Source organism: Rhincodon typus, chromosome 33 (genome assembly GCF_021869965.1).
Source record: "Rhincodon typus isolate 14 chromosome 33, sRhiTyp1.1, whole genome shotgun sequence".
Lineage (NCBI taxonomy): Eukaryota > Metazoa > Chordata > Chondrichthyes > Orectolobiformes > Rhincodontidae > Rhincodon > Rhincodon typus.
In genome coordinates this window covers 21291097-21313500 of record NC_063364.1, presented here as the reverse complement: position 1 = coordinate 21313500, position 22404 = coordinate 21291097, and the positions used below count along the sequence as shown (strand labels likewise).

The window sequence follows — 22404 nt, the reverse complement described above, 5'->3', positions numbered from 1 at the left end:
AAGCTGTTTCCTGTTCAAAGCCAAAATGGATAATCTGACCTGAATACTACTTAGCCAATACATTCAAATACAATTTACAACCATAATTTTTTTTGCAATTAATACAATGAAAAATCAATGGTTCTTGAACACAACAATTTCCATTAGTCTCTTGTATAAACTATTTCTCACTTAGTTTTTATTCAGAACAGTTACTCAGACAGAAGGAAGGAGAAATTGTTAGGATTACTGTCAGGACAAGATAAAATGTTAGCTCAGTACATTAATGTGAAACAGACGTGTTTAGTTTATGTTGATACACATTGGAAGCATTCTGGGATTCCACTCAGGGACAAGCTGGTTAATATAAGTTGCAATCTCTATTCTACACACATGCAGCCTTCTCATAACTCTGAGGGTTGTTGAGGTGTAAGAGCTATTAGAGATTTTTGTTTTATTACATACAAAAATCCAGGCAAGGCCTTTTGAACATTTTATCTTTCCAGATGATAAAATGCTCAGGGTTGAAACTGTTAATGGCAGTGGTCGACAGAAGGAAATGTCAAGAGGATTTGGGCAGCATTGACTGTTAGATAACAAAAGCAAAAGGAAGGAAACGACAAGGTGAAACAAAAGTACAATGGACCAATTTCAATAATGAATTGCTTACATAACTCTCACCAACACACTGAATAGAAATGTGCAAGTCTCAATCAAGGTAAGTGGTTAACAGGGAAAAAAAAAATCACTGCCAATATATCTGATAAGAAACCTGATTTAGCTGCTTGTTTTTATGCCCGGAAAAACCAGAACGTTTTTCTTAAGAACCCCCAAACAGTCCTTTTGAAACCTTTCACGTGTTGTTTTTCTGATCTATGTTCTCCTCAAATCCAAATGTTACACATTGATAGAGGGAGCTAGCATACAAAAATGAATGTGGGATAAAAATGAAATTTGATTATTAATTCAAGGGAAAAATAATCAGCCATATGGAAGTGCTGCAGTATGGACATGATAATGCCACATTTTTTGGTTGAACTTCACTTGCAAATTTACCTCTATGTACCTTGTAGTGTTGTGACTCAATCTGTGGAAACTTGCAGGACTAAATTCTGAGCTTTCACGTGCAAGACTATCATTGGCCTCCTTTTAAACATCAGTTGGAAAGGTTTTGATATTTAGAAAAAAGGAGCTGGAAGAACTATTTTGCATTCTATACAATGCAGACATGCAGCATGAAGTCTTGCAAGATTTACAACATGAGCATCTTTCTATCTAACTCAAGGTTAGTTCTGCTTTAACCTAAAGTGAGCCATGAGTCTTTGCCTATTTTAGCAAATTAAAAAAAAAGCAGCTTTTTTTTAAAATCAGGTTTCTATTCAGTGAAAGAAAGTTTCCCTTCAAAGGCCTTACCATTAGGGACAGCAGATAATGGTTCAAAATAATCATAAGTGTTCATATCATCTTGCACTGCAACTTTTCGTGAACCAATCACGATTGGAGATACTACTGGGTCACTTGCACCCGTTGAAACAGAGACTGCCGATACATCTGGGTCTGTGGTGATAAATTTAAATTATTTTCACAATTAATGGGGGAAGAATTGAATAAATTTGCTTTGTAACGATGCCAAACAGTACCACTTAGCGTAGCAAATGTTTTAAATGTGCAAATAACAAAATGGCATTTGTTTGAACAATCTGCAAACACCCAGCTTCTGTATTTGACTTGCATGGAATAGTTAGACTATTTTACTATTAATACATCAAACCACCGCTGTCAGTGAGGAGAGGAGGGAATGCTGGGTACTGCGGGTTGATGGGTACTTGGCAACCAGCCAAGTAGACATGTATGTTTTGGGGCTGATTGTGCAAGTCATGTTGCCCTTTGTGTCTGCTTCTGTTGTAAACTTGCTGGCACGAGTTAGGAGCACAGAATTATACAGCATGGCAGGTCGTTCAGCCCTCTGGATCTGTGCTGGCGGTCACAGAAACAGCTGCAATGTTAAATTATTTACGCCGCAGACACCTGAAGTCTAAAGGTATTTATAACGTATTTGGCGCAATCTGTTCAGACTGCTCTTAAATTGACCAGGACATCAGTGTGCTGAAAAAGTTGCTTTTTGGAAGTTATTGTGAGGCAGGACAGAATATTTTAAGTCTGAAACCAATTTGCTGCCATGGCTAATGCCTGGATGAAGAACATTTCAGGTTTGATGTGCAGATCCTGATATTATTTGGCTTCTAAAATGTGTCCCTTACCCCACTGAACAGAGCAACTCAGCTTAGGCAACATTCAAGATATTTGTGCAGACATGGCCGGGCATAGTCTTTTTGAACAATAAATTTGTTTTGTAGACAGATGGAAATGAGAGCGATTGGTTCGAGTCCAGAACATCATTTTCAGTCTGGCAGAAATCAAGCTTCATCTGCTGTGACTATTGCTGACACATGCAAGATGGATGCCCAGAAAAGTGCTAGTGTCTGAATTCAACTCAAAACTAATTCTGGCATGACCTATACATGGATAGACAGAGGACTGACTTTTGGAAAAGCTGAGGTGTCGTTTTTTTTTTGTTGCTTAAGCTTATGACTAAGGTCCGTCACTCTGTACTTATTGAGATTTATATCTCCCAGTTTCTTGGAGGTCTAGCTGTAACGATGATTCTGGAGCAGGGCTAAGATAGAATGCATTAATAACCTCTGCCATGTTGCTGCATCATGGGGACACATTCTGCTGCGAGGAATTAAACTGATATTCATACATTACAATGCTTCTACTGGATACTAGTAAAGAATTAGTTTGCTGCTTGACATCGTTAGATCAGTATTTAATTCAGGAACTTTGGGTGTCAGCATCAGAAAACTGGGGCTCGATTCTCAAGTGCTGATGGGGACAAGGTTGAATGATGGGGGCACTTTGAAATTATTTGCTCCCAGGTGATGTCTCAGTCTTCCCACTGCCTCTGAGACACGCTGTTATTTTCACAGCAGGGTAATGGGAGCCACAAACCTGCCCAGCTCCCAGTTAGGAGTGAGATAAGCTTCTTGAAGAGCTCATTAATGGGCTGAGGGGGACCAGGAGGATGCTTTCAAAGTGCAGACGGGGAAAAGCAAACGTAGTCTGGGGCAGGTAAGTGCTCAGCTGTCAGCAGCAATGGATACAGCCATTGTGTGATAAATAAAAGAAGTGGACAAATAGGATATGGTGAACAGAATCCATCAACTTGACTCTCTGACCTGCTGCCTGCTGCATTCTGAAAGGCAGTGGTAAGACATGTCTTGGTTATTGTCTGCTATGGAGTATTGCCATCTAAAAGCTGCTCCTGCCTCTGTGCAGTCCTTGATATCCTCAACTGAGTGTCAAGCTTTCCTCCATCCCAATTAATGAGTCTGCATTTCAATACAGCTACACAGTGGGGGTCAGGCCCTGGGAATGATCCAAGTGTCGCCTTCCTGACACAGGTTTGAAAAATCAAACGCTTTGTTTCTGAAATTCCGATATTACACCACAATTTTTTTGTTTTTAAAAAAATCTCCAAACATTTTGCTTTTAAGACACCTTCAATTTATGAATCTAGAAAAGCTCAAGTGAATTAAGACCAAAGCCTTTTTGAAGGTTCTTCAGGAAGTTTCTGATTTTACAAGGGGCTACTTGTTTCCAGACAAGTGGAGCTTGCTGTCATGGGGAAATAGAAAGCTTTTCGGAACAGCCGAAATCTTGGGACTCAACCCATAATTATCCCGGATGGCACCTGGTGCTCACAAAGGTTTTGAGAGCTGCTCGCAACAGATTTGGAAATGTGAACTTCTGACATGGCAAGTCATCCAGGAAGATGCTTATTAATTATACACTCAGGTTTCGTTCACAATAAAATGGGGCCATTTCAACAGATGCACAACCATGGAATACAATTTCTACCGCATAATACAGTTAAAGTACTTCAACATTTTCACCGAATAGCATTTTATCAAATTGGGAACATACACAAAGGTCTAACAAATAAATGCGTTATGCTACATTACTGAAGCATAGTTCTTGATTTCTGAGAGAAAACAGATAAGCAAGTGATGGGTTAACCAGCAAGATGCCTAAACATGCTTGGGAAGCAGAGCAACCTGGACTGCTACAGAGTGCAACAAGTGTTAAAAAGGTAACCTGGGGTAAGAAATCTGATTAGTCACTGGTGGCTGGGAAAACGTGCTGGAAGCGCTAATGAAGAAGGAGGAAAGAATCATTAGTCAGGTACGCTGTTCTCATGGCTGGCAGATATACAGCAATTTAGAAATGGCCATCTGCTGAGTGTGCAGCAAGGAAAAGGGTAAAGTTTGCTGAGGAAGTGAAGGAAGTAAAAACAGGTGAACACGAAGAGCAACAACATGACTAACCAGATGTTGGATCACCAAATGTTTTGTAATCTGGTGTGGTGGCCAAGATTTCTAAAAGAATTAAAACAGAAAGATTGGTGAAATAAAAAAAAAAGTTAGCAACTGAAATAGTTCCATTAATCCCAGCTGTGAATGTAACAATAATAACGCTTAATGTGCACCCACTTGAACACACTAGAAGTTAAGGATTTTCAGCTCTGCGAACCATTTAGGAAGATGAAAGGTTTGACTTTTTTTTTTGAGACAATACGCATTATCTGTTTGACATGTTAGCCACGCAGGAAATTATATAGCGGTGGTTGTAAAGTCAAGGTTTGAGTGCTTGCGCGGAACTTTAAATAATTGGTTTATGCCTTCACATTCTAAATTCCCTCCATATTAAAACAAATTGATTCGAGAAATCTTACTTACCATGACAATCTCCAAGATGTGCTGTGTTGCCAAACTCTACATCTTGTTCAAAAACGGTGCTGGTGACAAAGAGCAATAAAAAAATACTCCTGAGACACTCTAAATACAACCACGTTTAGTCTATAAAAGATAAATTGCTTCAACAGGAACAGGTGGAGAATAAAATAAGTCCTCACTGTAGCCTTGACTAGGAGAATTCAGCCTCAGCAGAAATGAAGGTATGAACGTGAAAATAATACTTACTTTATACCAGGCTTCACAACTCCGCAAGATTTATTATCCAACCAGGCACAGTATGGATCCCGTGAACCAATGCAGGCTCTATGGGTAAAGTGGAAAAGAATAATTTGTATCTTTAGGGTCTTGGGTAAAAATAATAAGAGAATGGGTAGGTCATTTAGCGGTTACTCTCTGTCACCACTTACAAAGACAGCACTTAAAATATCAGGTTCATGAGAATGCTACATCCAAGGAATCATCCTGGATTTGGGAAACCCTTTTCACAAACCCAAGAGTATTAGGAATAGGGATGTCTATAGATGATATTCACCCAACTCTTTCTAATGTCTTATCATTCCCCTCACTCCTGTGTGTCACTAAGAATGCCTCTCGGGAGCTGGTGTTGCAAGTCTGTTAAGCTTTGGGTAATGAAACATAGTTTGACCTTCATGTTTTGGTTTCCTTTCTTACCAAATTCTTTTAAGTTGCGTTCTGAAATTTGAACCAGTTGCTTGGATGACTTATTAATGTGAGAAGATAAAAAGTAGGAGGAGTAACCCAAATTTCCCTTTAGAAATTGTTCTGAATTCAGGAAACTGGAGGATGATCTTCATCTTTAAGCTCTCTTCTCCCCCCCCCTCCCCTCATTATATAACCCTCTAACTACCATCGAGTTCACAATTCATTGGATCAGCAACGACTCTCAGCCACTGGGATGGAGAATTCCAAAAAACAGTCTTCAGAGGAGTTTTATGTTTCAAAGTGATCATTTCTCATCTTTTAAAAACTCCAAAATGAGCGTAAGCACATTTTACTTACTGTCTTAGATATTTGTTTATCATGTGTATATTTTAAAAGAAAATTCCTTAAACATGGGCATATAAAACAGTAGGAACGATGAAATAATTTCTGTTCGCTCCACAAGAGATATAATGAATCACTTAAAATAAATCCAGCATTCAATACTTAAGTTTTTTTTTATAAAAGAAGCACTATTTCTGATCATTTTTCTTCTGAATTTCTTAAGAAAACCATTTGTAGATCTGTGTTTGTGGTTCTTTATAATCATGAAGGACACATTAATGTTTTTCATTATCCATTGCTGCTTTAATCCAAAATGTCTGATAGCATTAAGGATAAGTTATCTCCCTCTTTTTTTCCCTCTGATCCCTAACAGTCATGCTGAAAATCTTGAACTGGATATAAAATATTAAACTGATGTTTAAATCATCCGAATGTACTGAACTCTGGGGAAGAGATCTACAGTCAATCCTGATATTTTAGTTCCAGCGCACAATTACGTTTCTGTATTTGCACAAGCTTGAAATCCACGAGTGGCCAACACATTAGAAAATAAAAAAGATTATTTCAGGTTCATACAGAATGGTTACTGAAAAATGCCACAAGTTAGTGGGTTTTGAAGAGAAGAGTGACATTTCTCATTCCGACTATTTTCTGCTGTAAAGCACTCTACTAATTGTTATTAACAGAGATTACACGACCTGTCTGCACTTTAATTGTTTGCTCGTCAATTTGGAAGAATTGAATTGCTCTTTGGGTAAGGTTTAAATTCACAAGTTACTGCCATCGCATTTTCTGTAGAGTTCCCCACCTTCTCCATTCAAATATTCCTGCCTTTTTTTCTGAAGTCTCTGAGACAAATTACCACATGGGGAGGTGGAGGGTTGGTCGTGGAGGATTTTGACCACAAGGAAAATGTAACTTTGAGCCAGATGGACAGTATGTTAAAATATTTCCAGCCCATTCACTGCTGTCTTTAATGGAGATGGGAAGTTGGCTGAGCAACTAATGCATACCGAGGAGGTAAAGTGGCACTTTAGTTTGATAATGAGCCTTCAAGCCTCATCATTATTGGGCTTTTCTCTAAGCCCCAGAAACACAGCAGCCCTATTAAGGCTTGGTAGGGGAGTTCCTTTTTGCCACTGCAACCAGTGTGCATTCCCAAGCAGACCTTTCAACGGGGGATCTCCTACAGCTGTAGCCTCCTCCCCTCGGCTGCCAATCTCCCTTCCACACAACTCTGAATAGGAAATCACTTCTTCATTCATGCAGGCCTTTCTGGCCCTTTGCTTAGCCCTCACCTCTTCCTTCCAGTCACGTTCAAATCTCAGCCCAAGCTTTCCTGGACTCTTAAGGTTGTGTTCACACCTTGGTTGCAATGTTTTTTTGCTACAGAACCTTATATTTGTAAAAACGTTGGGCCATTCTGTCGGACACCTTTCAGACCGTTCCGCTGTCTGGTGTTAACCGACTGTAAAATATTAACATGCATGCTAAAGGTTGTGCAACATTTCACACCATTCTCATTATGGTTGCTGCATAATTCCTGTTCTGACCTTGTCTGCAAATCAGTAGTAAAGGAAACTATCTTCAAGTTAAGAAACACTAACTTTTTGCACGTGCCGTAATGTTCACAGTGACTGAGTGGAACACGGATGACACAGCTGGAGAAGGCCACAAACAAGGCATGGTGATCTTTGTCAATCTGTAAACCCAGCACCTTCCTGTCATCTTCGCTCGCAGTGTTACACCTGTTCGTTTTGGTTCAAACAAAAAATTGCAGTTAAAGACATTTTCGTAAAGCAGTCAAATCATTACTGTTTAAGTGTGGCTGGAGTATTTTAAGTAAAAAGACAGTTTGACTTCACATTAGATACAGTATGCCATCTTTTTAACAATCCCTTCAATCCCGGATGATTCGGAAAGCTTGGAAAATTGTTTGCTGTTGTGTTTTAAGTAATTCTTCCAAGCAAAGTCCGCATTGCTGCTAAATGTTTAGCAGCTGAAGATTGTACAATTCAGAAAACAGATTAATGGAGGATGGTGGGAAAACATAGTCTCGTTAGTACAGAGTATTCTTTCTAATTAAATGGGGTGGGAAAACTGATTAACCCTCTTCTACCTTGTACAACGGATCCTCATTTAGAATACTTATTTATAGCAGCATTTTATGTCTTCTCAAGTAGATAGCTGATGCCAGACATTATGGATCAATAAGGGAATGATATACTGAAACAGCCCAGTAATCGGGGTTTACTGTAGCTTGGAATACCAATACAGGGATGCCTGAACTTGATACATAATTGACCCTGACTTATCGTGGCTCTGGTTACTGCGAGAAATTCACAGGTTTCTTCAAACATCTGATGCATCTTTGGATACAACACTTGTTGGAAGACAAGCTGCTAAAAGCATGGTGGGCAAGTGGAATAAAAACAATTGTCAAAAAATCCCTTGTTCAGTTTATTTTAGGCTGTTCTCATTCAGTACTTTTCTCATATTCCTGCACGTGACAATATTTACTTTGTAATGGCATTAAATTTCTTGTATATATTCTTGTTTTGGCAAAAATTAAATTGTAAACACCTTACGTACTTTAAGGGGTTAAAAACATCCATTTCCTCCAGTAGTATGCTGTCATTGAGAGAACTGGGACTGGTTTTTGTTAACACTTTAAGCACCATGCCAGCTTCTGAACCGATAAAGGTAACGGTGTAGTTCTGACGTGGGCCTGCAGCATTATCGATAGCAATTGCTGTCAGACGGTATCTAGAAAATGAGAATTCAACCTCATTAAAGTATTCTGTGTGAACAACACAGCTTCAAATTTAATACATCCAGCTGGTTGGATATCTTACCTGACTCTTGTCTTAGTGAACCAGGGCTCCTCTATGAGTGAGGGAACAGCGGAATCCATAAGTGGATGTGATTTGATGAAGGAGAGTGTTTCATCAGGGAAATCAATCGAAACTTTGTAAGACTCTGCTGGACCATCTCCTGCACAGCAGCCAGGTCTTTACATTTTAAAAAAATAACAAATTGGCAAAACAAAAAAAAAAAGGTACAGAACTTCAGATTATATCCCGTAATAGCTACATGATTACAGTCTAAATGGCAGTCTAAAAATTTACACTTGGCAAGAAAGACTTGCATTTGCGTAGGGCCTTTCATGACCACAGGACATCCAAAAGCATATCACAGTCACTGAAGTCTGGTCACCGATCTCACCTTGGAAATGCAGCAGGCATTTACACACAGCAAGCTCCTACAAACATTAGCCCAATGTGATAGTGTTTTTGTGACGTTGTTTGTTTGAGGGAAACATGTATATAAACATAGGTCAACACTGCTATTCTTTGAACCAGTGCCAGCTACCTTTCACATCCACCTGAGGGGGGTGGCAAATGGGGCTTTTGTTTAATGTCTCAGCTAAAGACAGCAATGCCAACAGTGTGACACTGCCTTAGTATTGCTCAAACTATGAGCCTGTTGATCTTTGTGTTCCAAGTGTGAGAATGGGACTTGGATCCATCAACCTGCTGACTCAAGGTGAGTCAATTGAACTAAGACTCTGCCCAGATATTAAATTTGAGAACGGTAATGACAGGAACGCACCTTGGATTTGGCACCCTATCTTCTGGTACAGCTGTCCAAACAGAGTCTGGGGTCTTTTGCTCTTTAAATCTTCCTTTGAATGATTTTTCAATATCTTCCATGTTGAAGGCACACACTGCGGATCCAGGGATGCTGCACAAGGAGGAGAGACAATGCCTCTGAATTACCGTCTGCCAATTGCATTCGATCAATTTTGATTCAGAAAGTGAAAAGGGGCTTAATTGAGCTCCTGAAAGGAAACAGGATTGGCTCACATCAGACTGCAGTCTGCCCACCTCTGGGAGTAACAGAGGCAGGCAAAGGAGCAGGTCTGTTCTCCATGAGGATAACAAATATAATTAAGCTTGTTGCCTCTGATTTGACCCAAATGCAGGTTGAAAGCGGGAAACGCAGTAGTTGAAGAAAGACGAGGATGACAATTGGAGAGAAGTTAAATGTTTTTATACCACAACTTGCGGGCCAAGAGAGACTGTGGGATACCCATCTCTACCTCCCAACCAATCCCACAGTTGGGTTTATCTTCTCCTGTGGTCTGTTTCAGGATTCTTCCCCCACGTCGCTGGACTAAATCCATCAATAAAACTAATCGTTTGCAATAGGTGGGTGGGCAGGGGGCATGGAGTCCACCAAATGCAGCATGTGTGCAAACCCAGACTTCGAGGCTTCCTATATTTAAATTCTGCAACCCCACCCTCCTTTTTATCACCAAGTCCAATGAGTTGCATAATAGGTCACCCTGTCCTCACCTGTTTAACTGGGTTGTAAATACTCCAACAATTGCCGGGGACCCATTAATTTCTGTGATGTCTGTGACAGACTGTAACACATCAAAGTAGAAGAACGAATCTCCAGGAACTGAGCAGTTTAAACGAGCTTTTAGAAATGATGTCCAGTGTTTCTCCAGCACTCGTTGCGATCCTCCCATGTCATTCTTGCAAATTCTAGCTACACGGGAATAAACAGCCTGTGGAGAAAACACAAACGACATATTGAACAATGCTCATTTCTGCCAAACTGCAACAAAGGGATTGATTTCATATCATTGCTATGTATTTATTCTCTACTTTTAATAAATTACTCCAGACAACATTGGTAACTAATACGTTCTTCGATGTTTGAAATTTTTTTTATTAAGTGGATCTCAAAATAAGGACAGTACTCCCAGACCTGTGCTACAATATCGAAAAACATATGGTCAATGAGTTGTAACCGCTTTAATTAACCATGAGTAAAATGTTTAATAATTTACCATGGCAAATCTGTGTGGGATTGCAAGTAACATGAACAGCATTAGTGAGAATAAAATATTTATTAGTGGAAGCCTTCAGACAGAAGAATGAATTTTAGAAATTTTTTGCAAAATTGATTATAATGTCTGTAAATCTTAGATTTCCTCTTAAAGAACAAATGTAAAAGGAACAGGCTGTGCAAAAGATCCACAGCAGCAATTCCAAGATAAATCCCTTAAACACGGATTCTAATTGTATCAAAAGGAAATGCCTAACAATTTGTAACCTCCCACTCTTTCTAAATGTGCAATCCAGTTCAGTCATCACAATTATTCATGAGTAAACCTGCCATATGTTTACTGGGCGTGCTGATATAAACTCAGCAATTTACTTATTTAGGTGAAATTCACTAATATTTCTCATGCTTATTTGAGAGCCTGAATTAACACTTCTAAAGGTGCTACTTACCTTTCCAAGATTGTTGTGTTCAACAGCTATCTCTCTGAAGAAGAAATACACGTAGTTTTCATATTCAACAGCATGTAGGAAGTGAGGCTCTGTGAGGAAGGAATAGATTAAACGTATATATTTAGGCTTCTGGCATATTCAGCTAAACACAGAACTCTTAACTTTGTCACCCACTTGGAGTTAGAAACACTACTAACAAATTGCTTTATGTCTAGGAACAAAAGTGTGTGCTATTTCCATAGTAACCTTGAGGTCAGATTCAACTGGCTGCATGATTTTAGCATTACCTTTGATCCATTTTGAATCATATTTAATTGTTCTCAGAGCTGATCCATCCCCCATACTACGGTAGATGACCGCATCGCTTGCTAGGAAATCTGCGACTGTTGCGGAGTACAATTTATTGTCTAAAAAAATCAAACAGACATAAAGCAAGTTACGGGTTTGAGACTTCCTCCGGTGTGATTTTTCAAATTGTACAATGTCCCCCTGTGTTTGCTTTAGAGTATAATAACAGTTCCTGGATACTGTTACTCTATGTATTTATATATATATATAACTGCTATAAATTTATATGGATTGGTGTTCTGAATAGTTCTACATTGAAATGAATAATGGGCAAAATTAATGTTTGTGACACAAACTTGGCACACAACGAGCTGTCGTATCTTTCCAACCTTGTATTGACACCCTAAACATCATCAATCATTTAAATTCACTGCTGATGAACATCTTACCAGCAAAGAGGGCAACATTGGTTTGCTTGGCATCAAATGGGCACCGTGCCAATCCACTGACTTCTTCACCATTATAATCCAAAGTATCCAACTGCATAAAATGAAGATAAATTATACCTTTGTGTCAGCACTGTTCTGCACAGCAGCTGTGAAGCAATAACATATGGCTATAATGCCATTACTATTGTTCTATTCAAGTGTTACGATCTTTGAGATTAGCATTAAACTTTCCAAACTTCTAATATTGCAAAGAAAAAAATTGCTTCTTTTTGAAGTGATTTATTAATATTTTTGAAATTAAGTACATTGATCACAAGGCTGTGAACAAAAAAGGGATCCAAATTTAAAAGTCTCCTTTCAGAAATGAAAGTTTCATAAAGCTTTTAATATTTCATTATTGCAAATTTATAAGTGTTTTTGGACTTCCATTTTATGTTTGCAGTGTCCTGGCTGACCTTGGTGTCCATTTTGCTTTGTTTGAAATGCAAAGGTTGAGCTCTTCAGAGGGCTTATAAATGTCTCACTCAATAGTGATATACACAGTTGTAGGCTGTAATTCCACTAAATTTGTTAATCACTTAGTCTGCAAAGTGCCAAACCGTTGATGGATTGCTGGAAAATCAGAAGTCACATTGGGCTTATTTCTGCAGAAAAAGGGATCAATCCTTTCCAATGCATCTAATTTTAATTGACAAAAAGTCTCATCATTACTCACCCGATAGTATCTGCATACAGGGTTAAAAGCGTTTGTGCCACAGACAAAAACAGTGCCATCAGATTTGGGGACAAAGACTTTGATAAAATTGTGGCATTCATCCTAATGGAAAAATAAATCCAAAAGTGCATTAGACAGATACTGCATCTCTGATTTAATCAGTTTATAATAAATGAAAGTAGTCTGTCTCAGTCAAAATACAGCATAGTTCAGATAAATGAATGTTACCAGACTTAGATTATCAATGCTTTACAGGTATTCCCATTCATTCCAATATCTATCAATATGTCGTTCCCATTCATCTCAGTGTATCTATCTCAGCACATAGGTATTTATATTAATCAATACTTTTGTCATTGAGCTAATACATAATGTATTCTGCACTCCACTATATACAGATCTTGATCTGAGCACAGTGTCTGCGGTAAATCAGCTGGTTATTGGAGAATAATTGTATTGACAGGCAATAATTCATAATACTTACTTTGTGTTTGCCCTTCATAGCACAGTTGTTTCGGTCTTCTTGTCTTGATTTCCAGGTTAGTTTCTGTCACAATGTACAGTGCATAGATACATTTATTGTTCAGATCATCCTCATTAAATCAAATAAAAAGATTTTGCAATTTTTTTTTTAAAGAAGTGTTTCAAGAATTGTGTCATTTTCAATATTCTTTAGTTGATTACTTTGCAGTTTGCTACAGTAACTTTACAGATATACAAAAATACCATCACTTTACGTGTGTACGGTTGTTGAAATATTCCAGATGAATCTGCATTGTGGGTTATCAGTATTCAATACTGTCTCCAACCCTATCTACATGATCACATGCAATTCTTTCCTTTGGCATGCAACAGGAAGCAGAGCAAAATTTCCACTCAACTTGACAGCTCTAGGATTTTACAAACTCAGCACAAATTATTGGACAACCTGCCACATTGTAACGTCCTCAAGTGACCAAACTAGCTGCTTCAAACGAATATTCGTGTGTCAGAACTGCCGAGTTTGGCAAGCTCTGTTAGCATTTCTTTAAGTGTACAATGACAGAAAAATAGCACAGTGCGGATAAAGAGAAGTGGGGATGGTTGTACACAACAACTGAAATAACATATTATCCTTTATATGGTGTTTTCAATATAGCAAACAACAGCGCCAGCAGTCAAAATGAGTGCCAGTCCAAAGGAGGAAATATTTGCCTGGGTGCTTGAAATCTGGGTGATGTTAAGCAGGAGAGGGAGATGAAGGGGCAGAGAACTTTGAGCAGGGAGTCTGAAAGGGTAAAGGTAGAGGCAACTTCTACAAAATTCCTCCATGGGATGTGGATGTGCTGGTTGGGCCAAAATTTATTGCCCATCCCTAATTGCCCAGAGGGCAGTTAAGAGTCAACCACATTGCTGTGGGCTGGACTCACACGTAGGCCAGACCAGGTAAGGAGGGCAGATTTCCTTCCCTGGAAACACATTAGTGAGCCAGACAGGCTTTTTACAACAATTGACATTAGTTGCACAGTCAGCATTAAGCCAGCTTTTATTTATTTTGAAAGGATGACCTTCTAATAATTAGGTTGAAGGAGGAGTAGGGGGTGAACACCCCAAGGCACTAGAGTCAGGGCAGACCATAAGGGTTAGAGTGGAATGGTACAGAAACTATCTTAGGTCAGAAAAGAAAGCATGCTGGAGGCACAAGACTGGGTGCAGGCTATGATACAGACAGCAGGGTTTTGGTGGATGTAAAACAAGGAAGCAAAAGTAGATCATTCGGTGTTGAGTCTTGGCCACCATTCAATAAGTTTAAGGTTGATCTGTTTGTGCTTCAAGTCCTACATTTCCCTTCTTGCCCACTCACTCAACCTACCTTAACCTGTCTTCAACTTCCCTATATCCTCTTCACAACATACTTTCCTACTTTTCTTGGCATTACCTACAAACTCAGCTACCATGCCTCTAGACCCATTGTCTGAGTCATTGATACAAATTGGCAAAAAAAAAGGCAAGGCCTCAGCATAGGGAGACACCACTCGCTACATTCCACCAATCAGACAAAGACCCATTTATACATATTCTGTTTTCTGCCAGGCAGCTATCATCTTCAATCCATGCCAACATGCCACCCTCTACACTGTGTGTTTGTATTTTCCACCATAACTTTTGAAACTGACAATTACCAAATACCTTCTGGAAATCCAAACATCGTACATCTACAGGCTTCCATTTATTGTCAGCATGTTACTCCTTCAAAGAACTGGTTGAACATGATTTCTCTTGGATTAAACCATGCTGACTAGCTTGAGTTTTTCCAAGTGCTATAATCCCTTTAATGGTTGATTGTAACACCTTCCCCGTGACAGATATCAAGTTAACTGATCTAACTTTTTGCACCTCTCCCTTCTTAAGTAAAGAGTTTACGTTTACTACTACACAGTCCGATGCAACCTCTTCTAAAATCAAGGGATTCTTGAATAATAACTTCTCTTAAGACCAAAGGATGAACTCGACCTGGACCTGAAGATTTGTCAGCCTGCAGCAACTTGAGTTTGTTTTTAGTACCATTACACTTATGATTGTAATTTCACCGAGTTCCTTTCATCCTTCCACCCCCTGAATTACAGTTACTATGGAAATATGTTTGGTATCCCCTAGAGTGAAGACAGAAGCAAACTATTTATTCATTTCATCCACCATTTCCTTATTACGTATTATTAACTCTCCATTCTCACTTGAGAACCAACTGTCAATTTTTCCTTTTAAATCACTGTAGAAACTCTTGCTATCTAGTTTTACATTACCAGCTAGCTTCCTCTCATATCTAATTGCTTCCTCCTGATTAACCTTTCAGACGATCCTTGCTATTCTTTATATTGACTACTGATTTTATGTGCTGCTCATCTTTATGCTTTTTCCAAGTTTGATGCTTTCCTAATTTCTTTAATTCGGAGAGGAGGTGATGGCCTAGTGGTATTATCGCTGGGTTGCTAGACTTAGAGACCCAGATAAATGTTCTGGGGACCTGGGTTTGAATCCCGCCGTGGCAAATGGTGGAATTTGAATTCAACAAATATCTGGAATTAAGAATCTAATAATGACCATGAATCCATTGCTGATTGTCGGAAAAACCCATCTGGTTCACTAATGTCCTTTAGGGAAGGAAACTGCCATCCTTACCTTGTCTGGCCTACATGTGACTCCAGACCCACAGCAATGTGGCTGACTCTTAGCTGTCCTTTGGGCAATTACGGATGGGCAATAAATGCTGCCTGGCCGGCGACACCCTCATCCCGTGAATGAATAAAGGAATTAACCATAGATGCTGGATTGTCCCTTTGCTACAGTAGGAATATACTTACATAGAACTCTGAGATATCCCCTTAAATGCCTGCCATGGAGTCTCTACTGATCTATCCCCCTAGCGTAGTGTGCTAGTTCACTTTAGCTAGCTCAGTTTCGTTTACACATAGTTGCTCTTATTTAGGTTTTAAAGTCTCAGCTCTGATCTTCTCCCGTTCAAACTGAATGTAAAATTCAACTATATTGTGGTCACTGCTACCTAGGTGTAACTTAACTCTGAGGTCTTATTCACCCTGTTATGTTACATGTACCAAGTCTAATATAACCTGCTCTCAGGTTCCAGAATGTGCTGCTGGTACGAACTATCTTGGAAGTATGCTATGAACTCCTCATCCAGGCTACTCCTGCCAATATTACCTTTCCAGTTCAAATGGAGATTTAAGTCACCCGTGATTATGGCTGACCGTTTATCTCAAAGACCCAACGTTTCTTCTTGTCCACTTTATCCCACGTTGTAGTTATTACTATGGGAGTCTGTAGACCACTCCAACCAGTGACTCCTTTCCCTTACTACTGAACATTTCCAGCCAAACCAGTTTGCCAAAATGATGGGGAGGGGGGCTAGTCAAGACTGCACTGCAATCATCTGGAGACAGTAAATAGCTGATGAGCTGAGGTACAATTGTGGCAGTCAACATTACAGAGCAGGAGGCAGGAAGTCTTTACAACAGGGAGTGATCACTGGATTTTTGTTGATTGCACAGAGGTCATATAAAGATACGGAATATGTCAAGGACCACAGGGAACTTCTTTGGTCTTTCTACCATTTGACTGGAGGAAGTTGTGGCTCACAGACTGCCTGTTAGAGAAACGTTCGGAGCACACACTGGCAGTTGAAGGTTGAGACACAGCGAAAAGACAGAGCAGCAGTCATCAGCAGACACGTCCAAACTGATCTTGTGCTGAGGGGCAGCACACAGGTAAAGAGGAAGATACATTATTAAAAGAGGAATTGAAAGGAGAGGCAATTGAGATAGAACAAGGAGGAAGGTGCCTAAAGGAGAAGGTGTCACAGGAGTCAGCAGAGAAATGAAGGTGTGTTTTGATGGAAAAGGCCAAATCACCATGGGATATAAATCAGACAAGTACTTGCCCAGTTCACCCAAGGATTTGTCTATTAGTCCAAATGACCAAAATACATAGAGTGATTAAGGTGGAGGGGCAGAGCTGATGTGAAAAGGAAAGAAAACAGGAGATACAAGTTTTAAAAAAAAACTTACTTTGCTCGAAATTATTTCTCCCCTTGGAGGACCATTTAAATTAATAGCATAGACTTGGTCCCTAAAACAAAAAATACAAGTTCAGCATGTAATATGTTTGCTGTCTTACAGTTCTAAAACTGAGCAAATCATTCAAGCTTAAGACTATTTTTTCCTTTTTAAATACACTTTTGATGAGAATTCCTGCCGGAGGATTTAAAGTTTAATGTTTCAATCTGTGATTTAATACAAAAATGGCAAGGAATAGAAAAACCTACAGTAGCTCAGTTACCTGCCAGCAATATACAATATATCTTCGATTTTCAGCATTAGCTGATAGTCCAATCTATGCAAAGACTCGTTTCCTAAAAGCCGTCCTCTGAATATCGGATATTGTCTGGAATCTGTGAATACAGAAGGTGGTCACACAAGACTGCATCGCTCTGAGATCTATGCAGCACATTAACTGGAGGCATGTATCTAGTACAAACCATCTGTAAACATAATGCAGCGTATTGTAAATTGATTTTACTTGAACAAAACAAAGCTGGCACTTTTCCGATCAACACAAGCGTGCAAGACATTAACATTTGTTTTCTAATTAATGATTGTCAGACAATCAGACATGGATACTGGTACTGAGAGGTATTCTTTCAGAGTACTCTCCTGCTCACGGATTCAGATGTTTCAGTTTATGTATTAATTCTCTTTGTTTACAGGTCACAGGGTTCCTCTGAACCCCAAAGCAAACAGGATGGTGAATGTTGAAGGAATGTCCACTGTAGCCAGAATCAGAAGTCACACGACACCAGGTTATAGTCCAACGGGTTTATTTAAAATCACAAGTTTTTGGAGCGCTGCTCTTTCAACAGGTGTCGTGTGACCTCTCACTTTGTCCACCCCAGTCCAACACCGGCACCTCCACATCACTGCGGCCAGGATCATTTTGGTGCGAAGACAGCAATTGCTGGAGAAACTCAGGAGGTCTTGTAGCATCGGTGGAGAGAAAACAGAACTCAGTTCTGAAGAAGGGTCACTGGACTTGAAATGTTAACTGTTTCTCTCTCTATAGATGCTGCCATGCCTGCCTAGATTCTCCAACAAATTCTGCTTTTTGTTTCAAATTTCTGGCATCCGCAGTTGTTTGTTTCTTTTCATTTTGGTGGATCTGCTCTAAAGGAAGGGTTTCTCTGTTAACAAGGCTCAGAGAATGATACTGTATTACCTTGAACATTGCAACACAAATGATGCCAGATTTGGAAAAACATTGTCACGTACATGTCAAACTAAATTAAATCAACACAAATCAAAGAACTGTTTGTGAAAAATGGAGTACGGGTTAGAGCAACAGCTTTACCGATTTTCTTTTCAGATGCATTTTCACAAAAAGGGAAAAAAGCAAGAGGTTGTTATCTGGAATGATAATTGACTACCTTCTGGTCATAATGTTACTTTCATTTTCACATCTGAACCCCAAAGGGGCAGCATGTGCTACTAAAAGCCGTAATAAATATACGCTTTATCTTACGTACATAAGCTTGTACAAATACCAGGAGAGAGAATCAGTGACTTCAGGTAAAGGGTGTGAATGTTCAATTTCACATCCATCCTGCAGCCAGTGCACAACTGAATTTACAGATGTCCTGGAAAGGCAGAAACAGAAGTATCAGAAATTGTGTTGATCTATTTTTGTCCTTACACCATCTTGATTCTCTATATGCATTTGTGGCTGGAGAGATTTGGCAATTTTAATTTTGCTCTAAGGATGTGGGGTGACACTGACAAGACTATATTTATTGCCTATGCATCTCTGAACAGGTTGATTACAAAAATGGGTTAAACAAACAAAAAGACCCGGGGTGGGGGGAGCGCTTGTGGCACAGCAGTAGACTCCTACGTCTGCACCAGGAGAGATATAAGAACTGCCGATGCTGGAGTCAGAGATAACACAGCGTGGAGCTGGAGGAACACAGCAAGCCAGACAGCATCAGAGGAGCAGGAAAGCTGACGTTTCGGGTCAGAAGAAGGGTCCTGACCCGAAAAGTCAGTTTTCCTGCTCCTTCGATGCTGCCTGGCCTGCTGTGTTCCTCCAGCTCCACGCTGTGTTATCTGGACCAGCAGGCCTGAGTTCAAGTCCCGCTTGTTACTGAGATATGTAACAACATTTCTGAACAGGTTGATTAGACAAAAAGGTTAAAGTAAAAAAAAACCGGCCCGGGGGGTCTTCTTGTGATGCAGTAGTGGTGTCCCTACCTCTGGGCTGGGCCGTGGAGGCCTGGATTCAAGTCCCACTTGCTCCAGGGAGGTGTGTGACAACATCTCTGAACCGGCTGATTTAATAAAAGAGAAATGCAGACCCAGTGCATTGTCTGTAACAAACTTTGCTTACAAATATCAAGTTGGCTACATGGGGTGATTTGCTGGTGGTGGTTGATAATTTTAAAAAAGTCACTATCATTTGGTGGTGTGGAAACCATTCAATTGTGTGCGATAACACCTCCAGATATCGAGGCAAAACAAAAAGCATACCAAAGGGCTGAGGTGGTGCAGTGGTAGTATCCCTTTTTGTAGCACCATTTTGGCAAACTGCATCCTGTTGATCATGTACCAACTTGTTGCAAGCTTGACTTTCATCTTCAAGTCAAAAGCTTGTGGCATCAAGGTCCACAAAAAAGGATTTGGCAATTAGTTGATGGTAGGGTCTTGGGGAATGTTGCCGAACAAGGAAACCTAGGGGTGAAGGTGCATGGTTCCTTGAAAGTGGAGTCACAGGTAGATAAGGTGGTGAAGGCAGCATTTGGCAGGTTTGCCTTCATTGGTCAGAACATTGAGTATAGGAGTTGGGATGTCATGTTAGAATACTGTGTACAATTCTGGTCGCCCTTCTACTGGAAAGATGTTGCCAGGACTGGAGGGTTTGAGTTATAGGGAGAAGCTGAATAGGCTGGGACTGTTTATCAACTCAAGCATCAGAGGCTGAGGGGTGACCTTACGAGGTTTATAAAATCATGAGGGGCACGGATAGGGTGAATAGCCAAGGTCTTTTTCGTGTGTGTGTGTGTGTGTGTGTGTGTGCGCGCGCGCGCAGTGGGGTAGACCAAAACAAGAGGGCATTGGCTTAAGGTGAGAGGTGAAAGATTTAAAAAGGGACCTAAAAGGCAATTTTCTCACACAGAGGGTGGTGCATGTATGGGACAAGCTGCCAGAGGAAGTGGTGGAGTTGGGTACAGTTACAACATATGCTGGATGGTATTACGAATAGGGATATGGGCCAAATGCTGGCAAATGGGACTGAGTCAGATTGGGATGTCTGGTCAGCGTGGGTGAGCTGGACCCGAAAGGTCGGTTTCATGCTGTATAACTCTATGGCTAAGGGTGTGCTGCATCTTTGGAGCCATCACCATTCAGCAGAGATGTTAACCCAAGTTCCTAGTTGCTTGCTTACAAAATATGACACTCCGTGAAGAAAAGCAGAAGTTTTCCTGCCTAAGGAAGAACATTGTCCAGGACATCCATCATCATAAAAGGCTTATTCTATTGTTTGTTTCCCCTTCATGGGGCCTTGTTGTCTGTTCAATTCAATGATTAGCATTTTTCAAGTTTACGCATTGAGGGGGTGAAGGCTTTATGTTACTGGTCATGTGCAGTCAAATCCACTTAACCAACCTGAACAGATCTGGCCAGTGACACATATCCCTAGTTCAATCACTGAGCAAATAGTGTAGCCAAAATGTTACAAGTGACAACTGCAGCAGAAATTAATTATTACTTTTAAGTATATAAGATAGTAGCATGACAAGATAGTAAATGAATCCCTTAAAAGTAGAATCATGAACAGTGACGTGAATTATAAAGACAACATCAATCTATGCAATGCGAATAATGATTATTTTTATAGCAGATTAAATTTCAAATCTGTCCTTTGACAATTTGCACTGGAATTATTACACTGCCTTGAACTGCAGGCTTGTTTTGTTTCAATGACTGAATGGCTTACATTTGGTTTACATTGTCAGGTGACTGAATTTTGTTTTTCTAAACTCATATTTGCACAGGCACAGACAGAACGATGGTATTCCAGGAGCCACTACACTTACGGTGGAACTCAATGGTGTTAATGGGTTCATCATCTTCCGGGAAGCTGACCGCAGCTGTTGGGCAGGCCATCAGCAGGAAGAAGGGCACCATGAAGGAGGAAAACTCTCTACATAGCCTCATGCTGGCCACAGGGTCTTGCTTTCACAAAATGGAAGCTACCTGCAAAAAGGGAAAAAAAAGTGGTTAAATCACACATCAACACCAGTGTTATTTTTTGTTCATTCACAGGATGAAGGCATCGCTGGCCAGGCCAGCATTTATGGCCCAGAGGGCAGCTAAGAATCAACCACATTGCTGTGGGTCTGGAGTCACATGTAGGCCAGACCAGGTAAGGACGCCTGTCTGTTTACTTCCCTAAAGGACATTAGTGATCCAGATGGGTTTTCCAAATAATCAGCAACAGATTCACTGTCATCATTGGACTCTTAATTCCAGATTTTTAGTTAAATTCACATTCCAGGATTTGAATAAGAGTTCCCAGAATATTACGTGGGTCTCTGGATTAACAGTCCAGTGATAATACCATGAGGCCTTTGCATCCCCAAGTTGTAATTCCTTCCATTCCACCCTGGAGCACGCAGTCAAAAACATAAATTCTATCAACAACAAAAACAGAAAGTGCTGATGAAACTCAGTAGGTCTGACAGCATCTGTGGAGAGAAAAACAGAGTTAACATTTCATGTCCAATATGACTGTTCCTCAGTGACCCAGTTCTGGGTGCTTTTGTTTCAGACCCTAAACATCCACAGTTCCTTGTTTAATTTTAGCATGAATCTGTTATGTTCTTCTACAATCTCCCTTGCTAATTTGTAGTTTTAAATCCAATACATTACTGTATTAAGAAATTTGATATAGAAATTGAGTGATCAACTATAATAATGAAAACCAAAAGGGTACCCTGTCCTAGACCAACATGTAACCATCAAGCAACTTTTTATAGATTGTGGGATGTTCCTGTCTGCTCATTGAAATATAGACATTGGAGAATGGTCATTGTCATGATTTTACTTTCAGTCAGAGCACATCTTTTCTCTGCTATTAACATCTACTCTGGATTTGTACTTCGTTTCATCTCCACAACTCTTTGCCCTTTGTTCTAGGCCCCCTCTGTACTTATCTCCTCTACCTTTCCCTGACATTCACTTTTGTTCAATTCGCTTTTCCCCTCCAATTTCAACAGCATAAACCCCAACACATTTCTG

The 22404-nt window shown here is 39.9% G+C and overlaps 1 protein-coding gene across 5 annotated transcripts in view; it reads right to left on the bottom strand.

Moving 5' to 3' along the window:
• sema6dl (sema domain, transmembrane domain (TM), and cytoplasmic domain, (semaphorin) 6D, like) overlaps positions 1-22404 on the bottom strand; it is a 243555-nt gene that overhangs the window by 7916 nt on the left and 213235 nt on the right. For 2 of the 5 annotated variants that reach the window (XM_048615883.1, XM_048615882.1), the window contains 17 exons: positions 21201-21360; positions 17396-17507; positions 17125-17185; positions 13047-13109; positions 12563-12664; positions 11848-11938; positions 11398-11517; positions 11111-11199; positions 10160-10377; positions 9414-9545; positions 8657-8812; positions 8394-8567; positions 7409-7549; positions 5022-5099; positions 4779-4837; positions 4368-4418; positions 1393-1536 (listed from right to left, as the gene is read on the bottom strand). In XM_048615883.1, the coding sequence (XP_048471840.1) occupies positions 1393-1536; positions 4368-4418; positions 4779-4837; positions 5022-5099; positions 7409-7549; positions 8394-8567; positions 8657-8812; positions 9414-9545; positions 10160-10377; positions 11111-11199; positions 11398-11517; positions 11848-11938; positions 12563-12664; positions 13047-13109; positions 17125-17185; positions 17396-17507; positions 21201-21321 (1912 nt within the window). In that variant the 5' untranslated portion in view covers positions 21322-21360. The remainder of the gene's footprint in view (positions 1-1392; positions 1537-4367; positions 4419-4778; positions 4838-5021; positions 5100-7408; positions 7550-8393; positions 8568-8656; positions 8813-9413; positions 9546-10159; positions 10378-11110; positions 11200-11397; positions 11518-11847; positions 11939-12562; positions 12665-13046; positions 13110-17124; positions 17186-17395; positions 17508-21200; positions 21361-22404) is intronic. The other 3 variants (XM_020522357.2, XM_020522351.2, XM_020522364.2) reach the window with 3 other exon arrangements.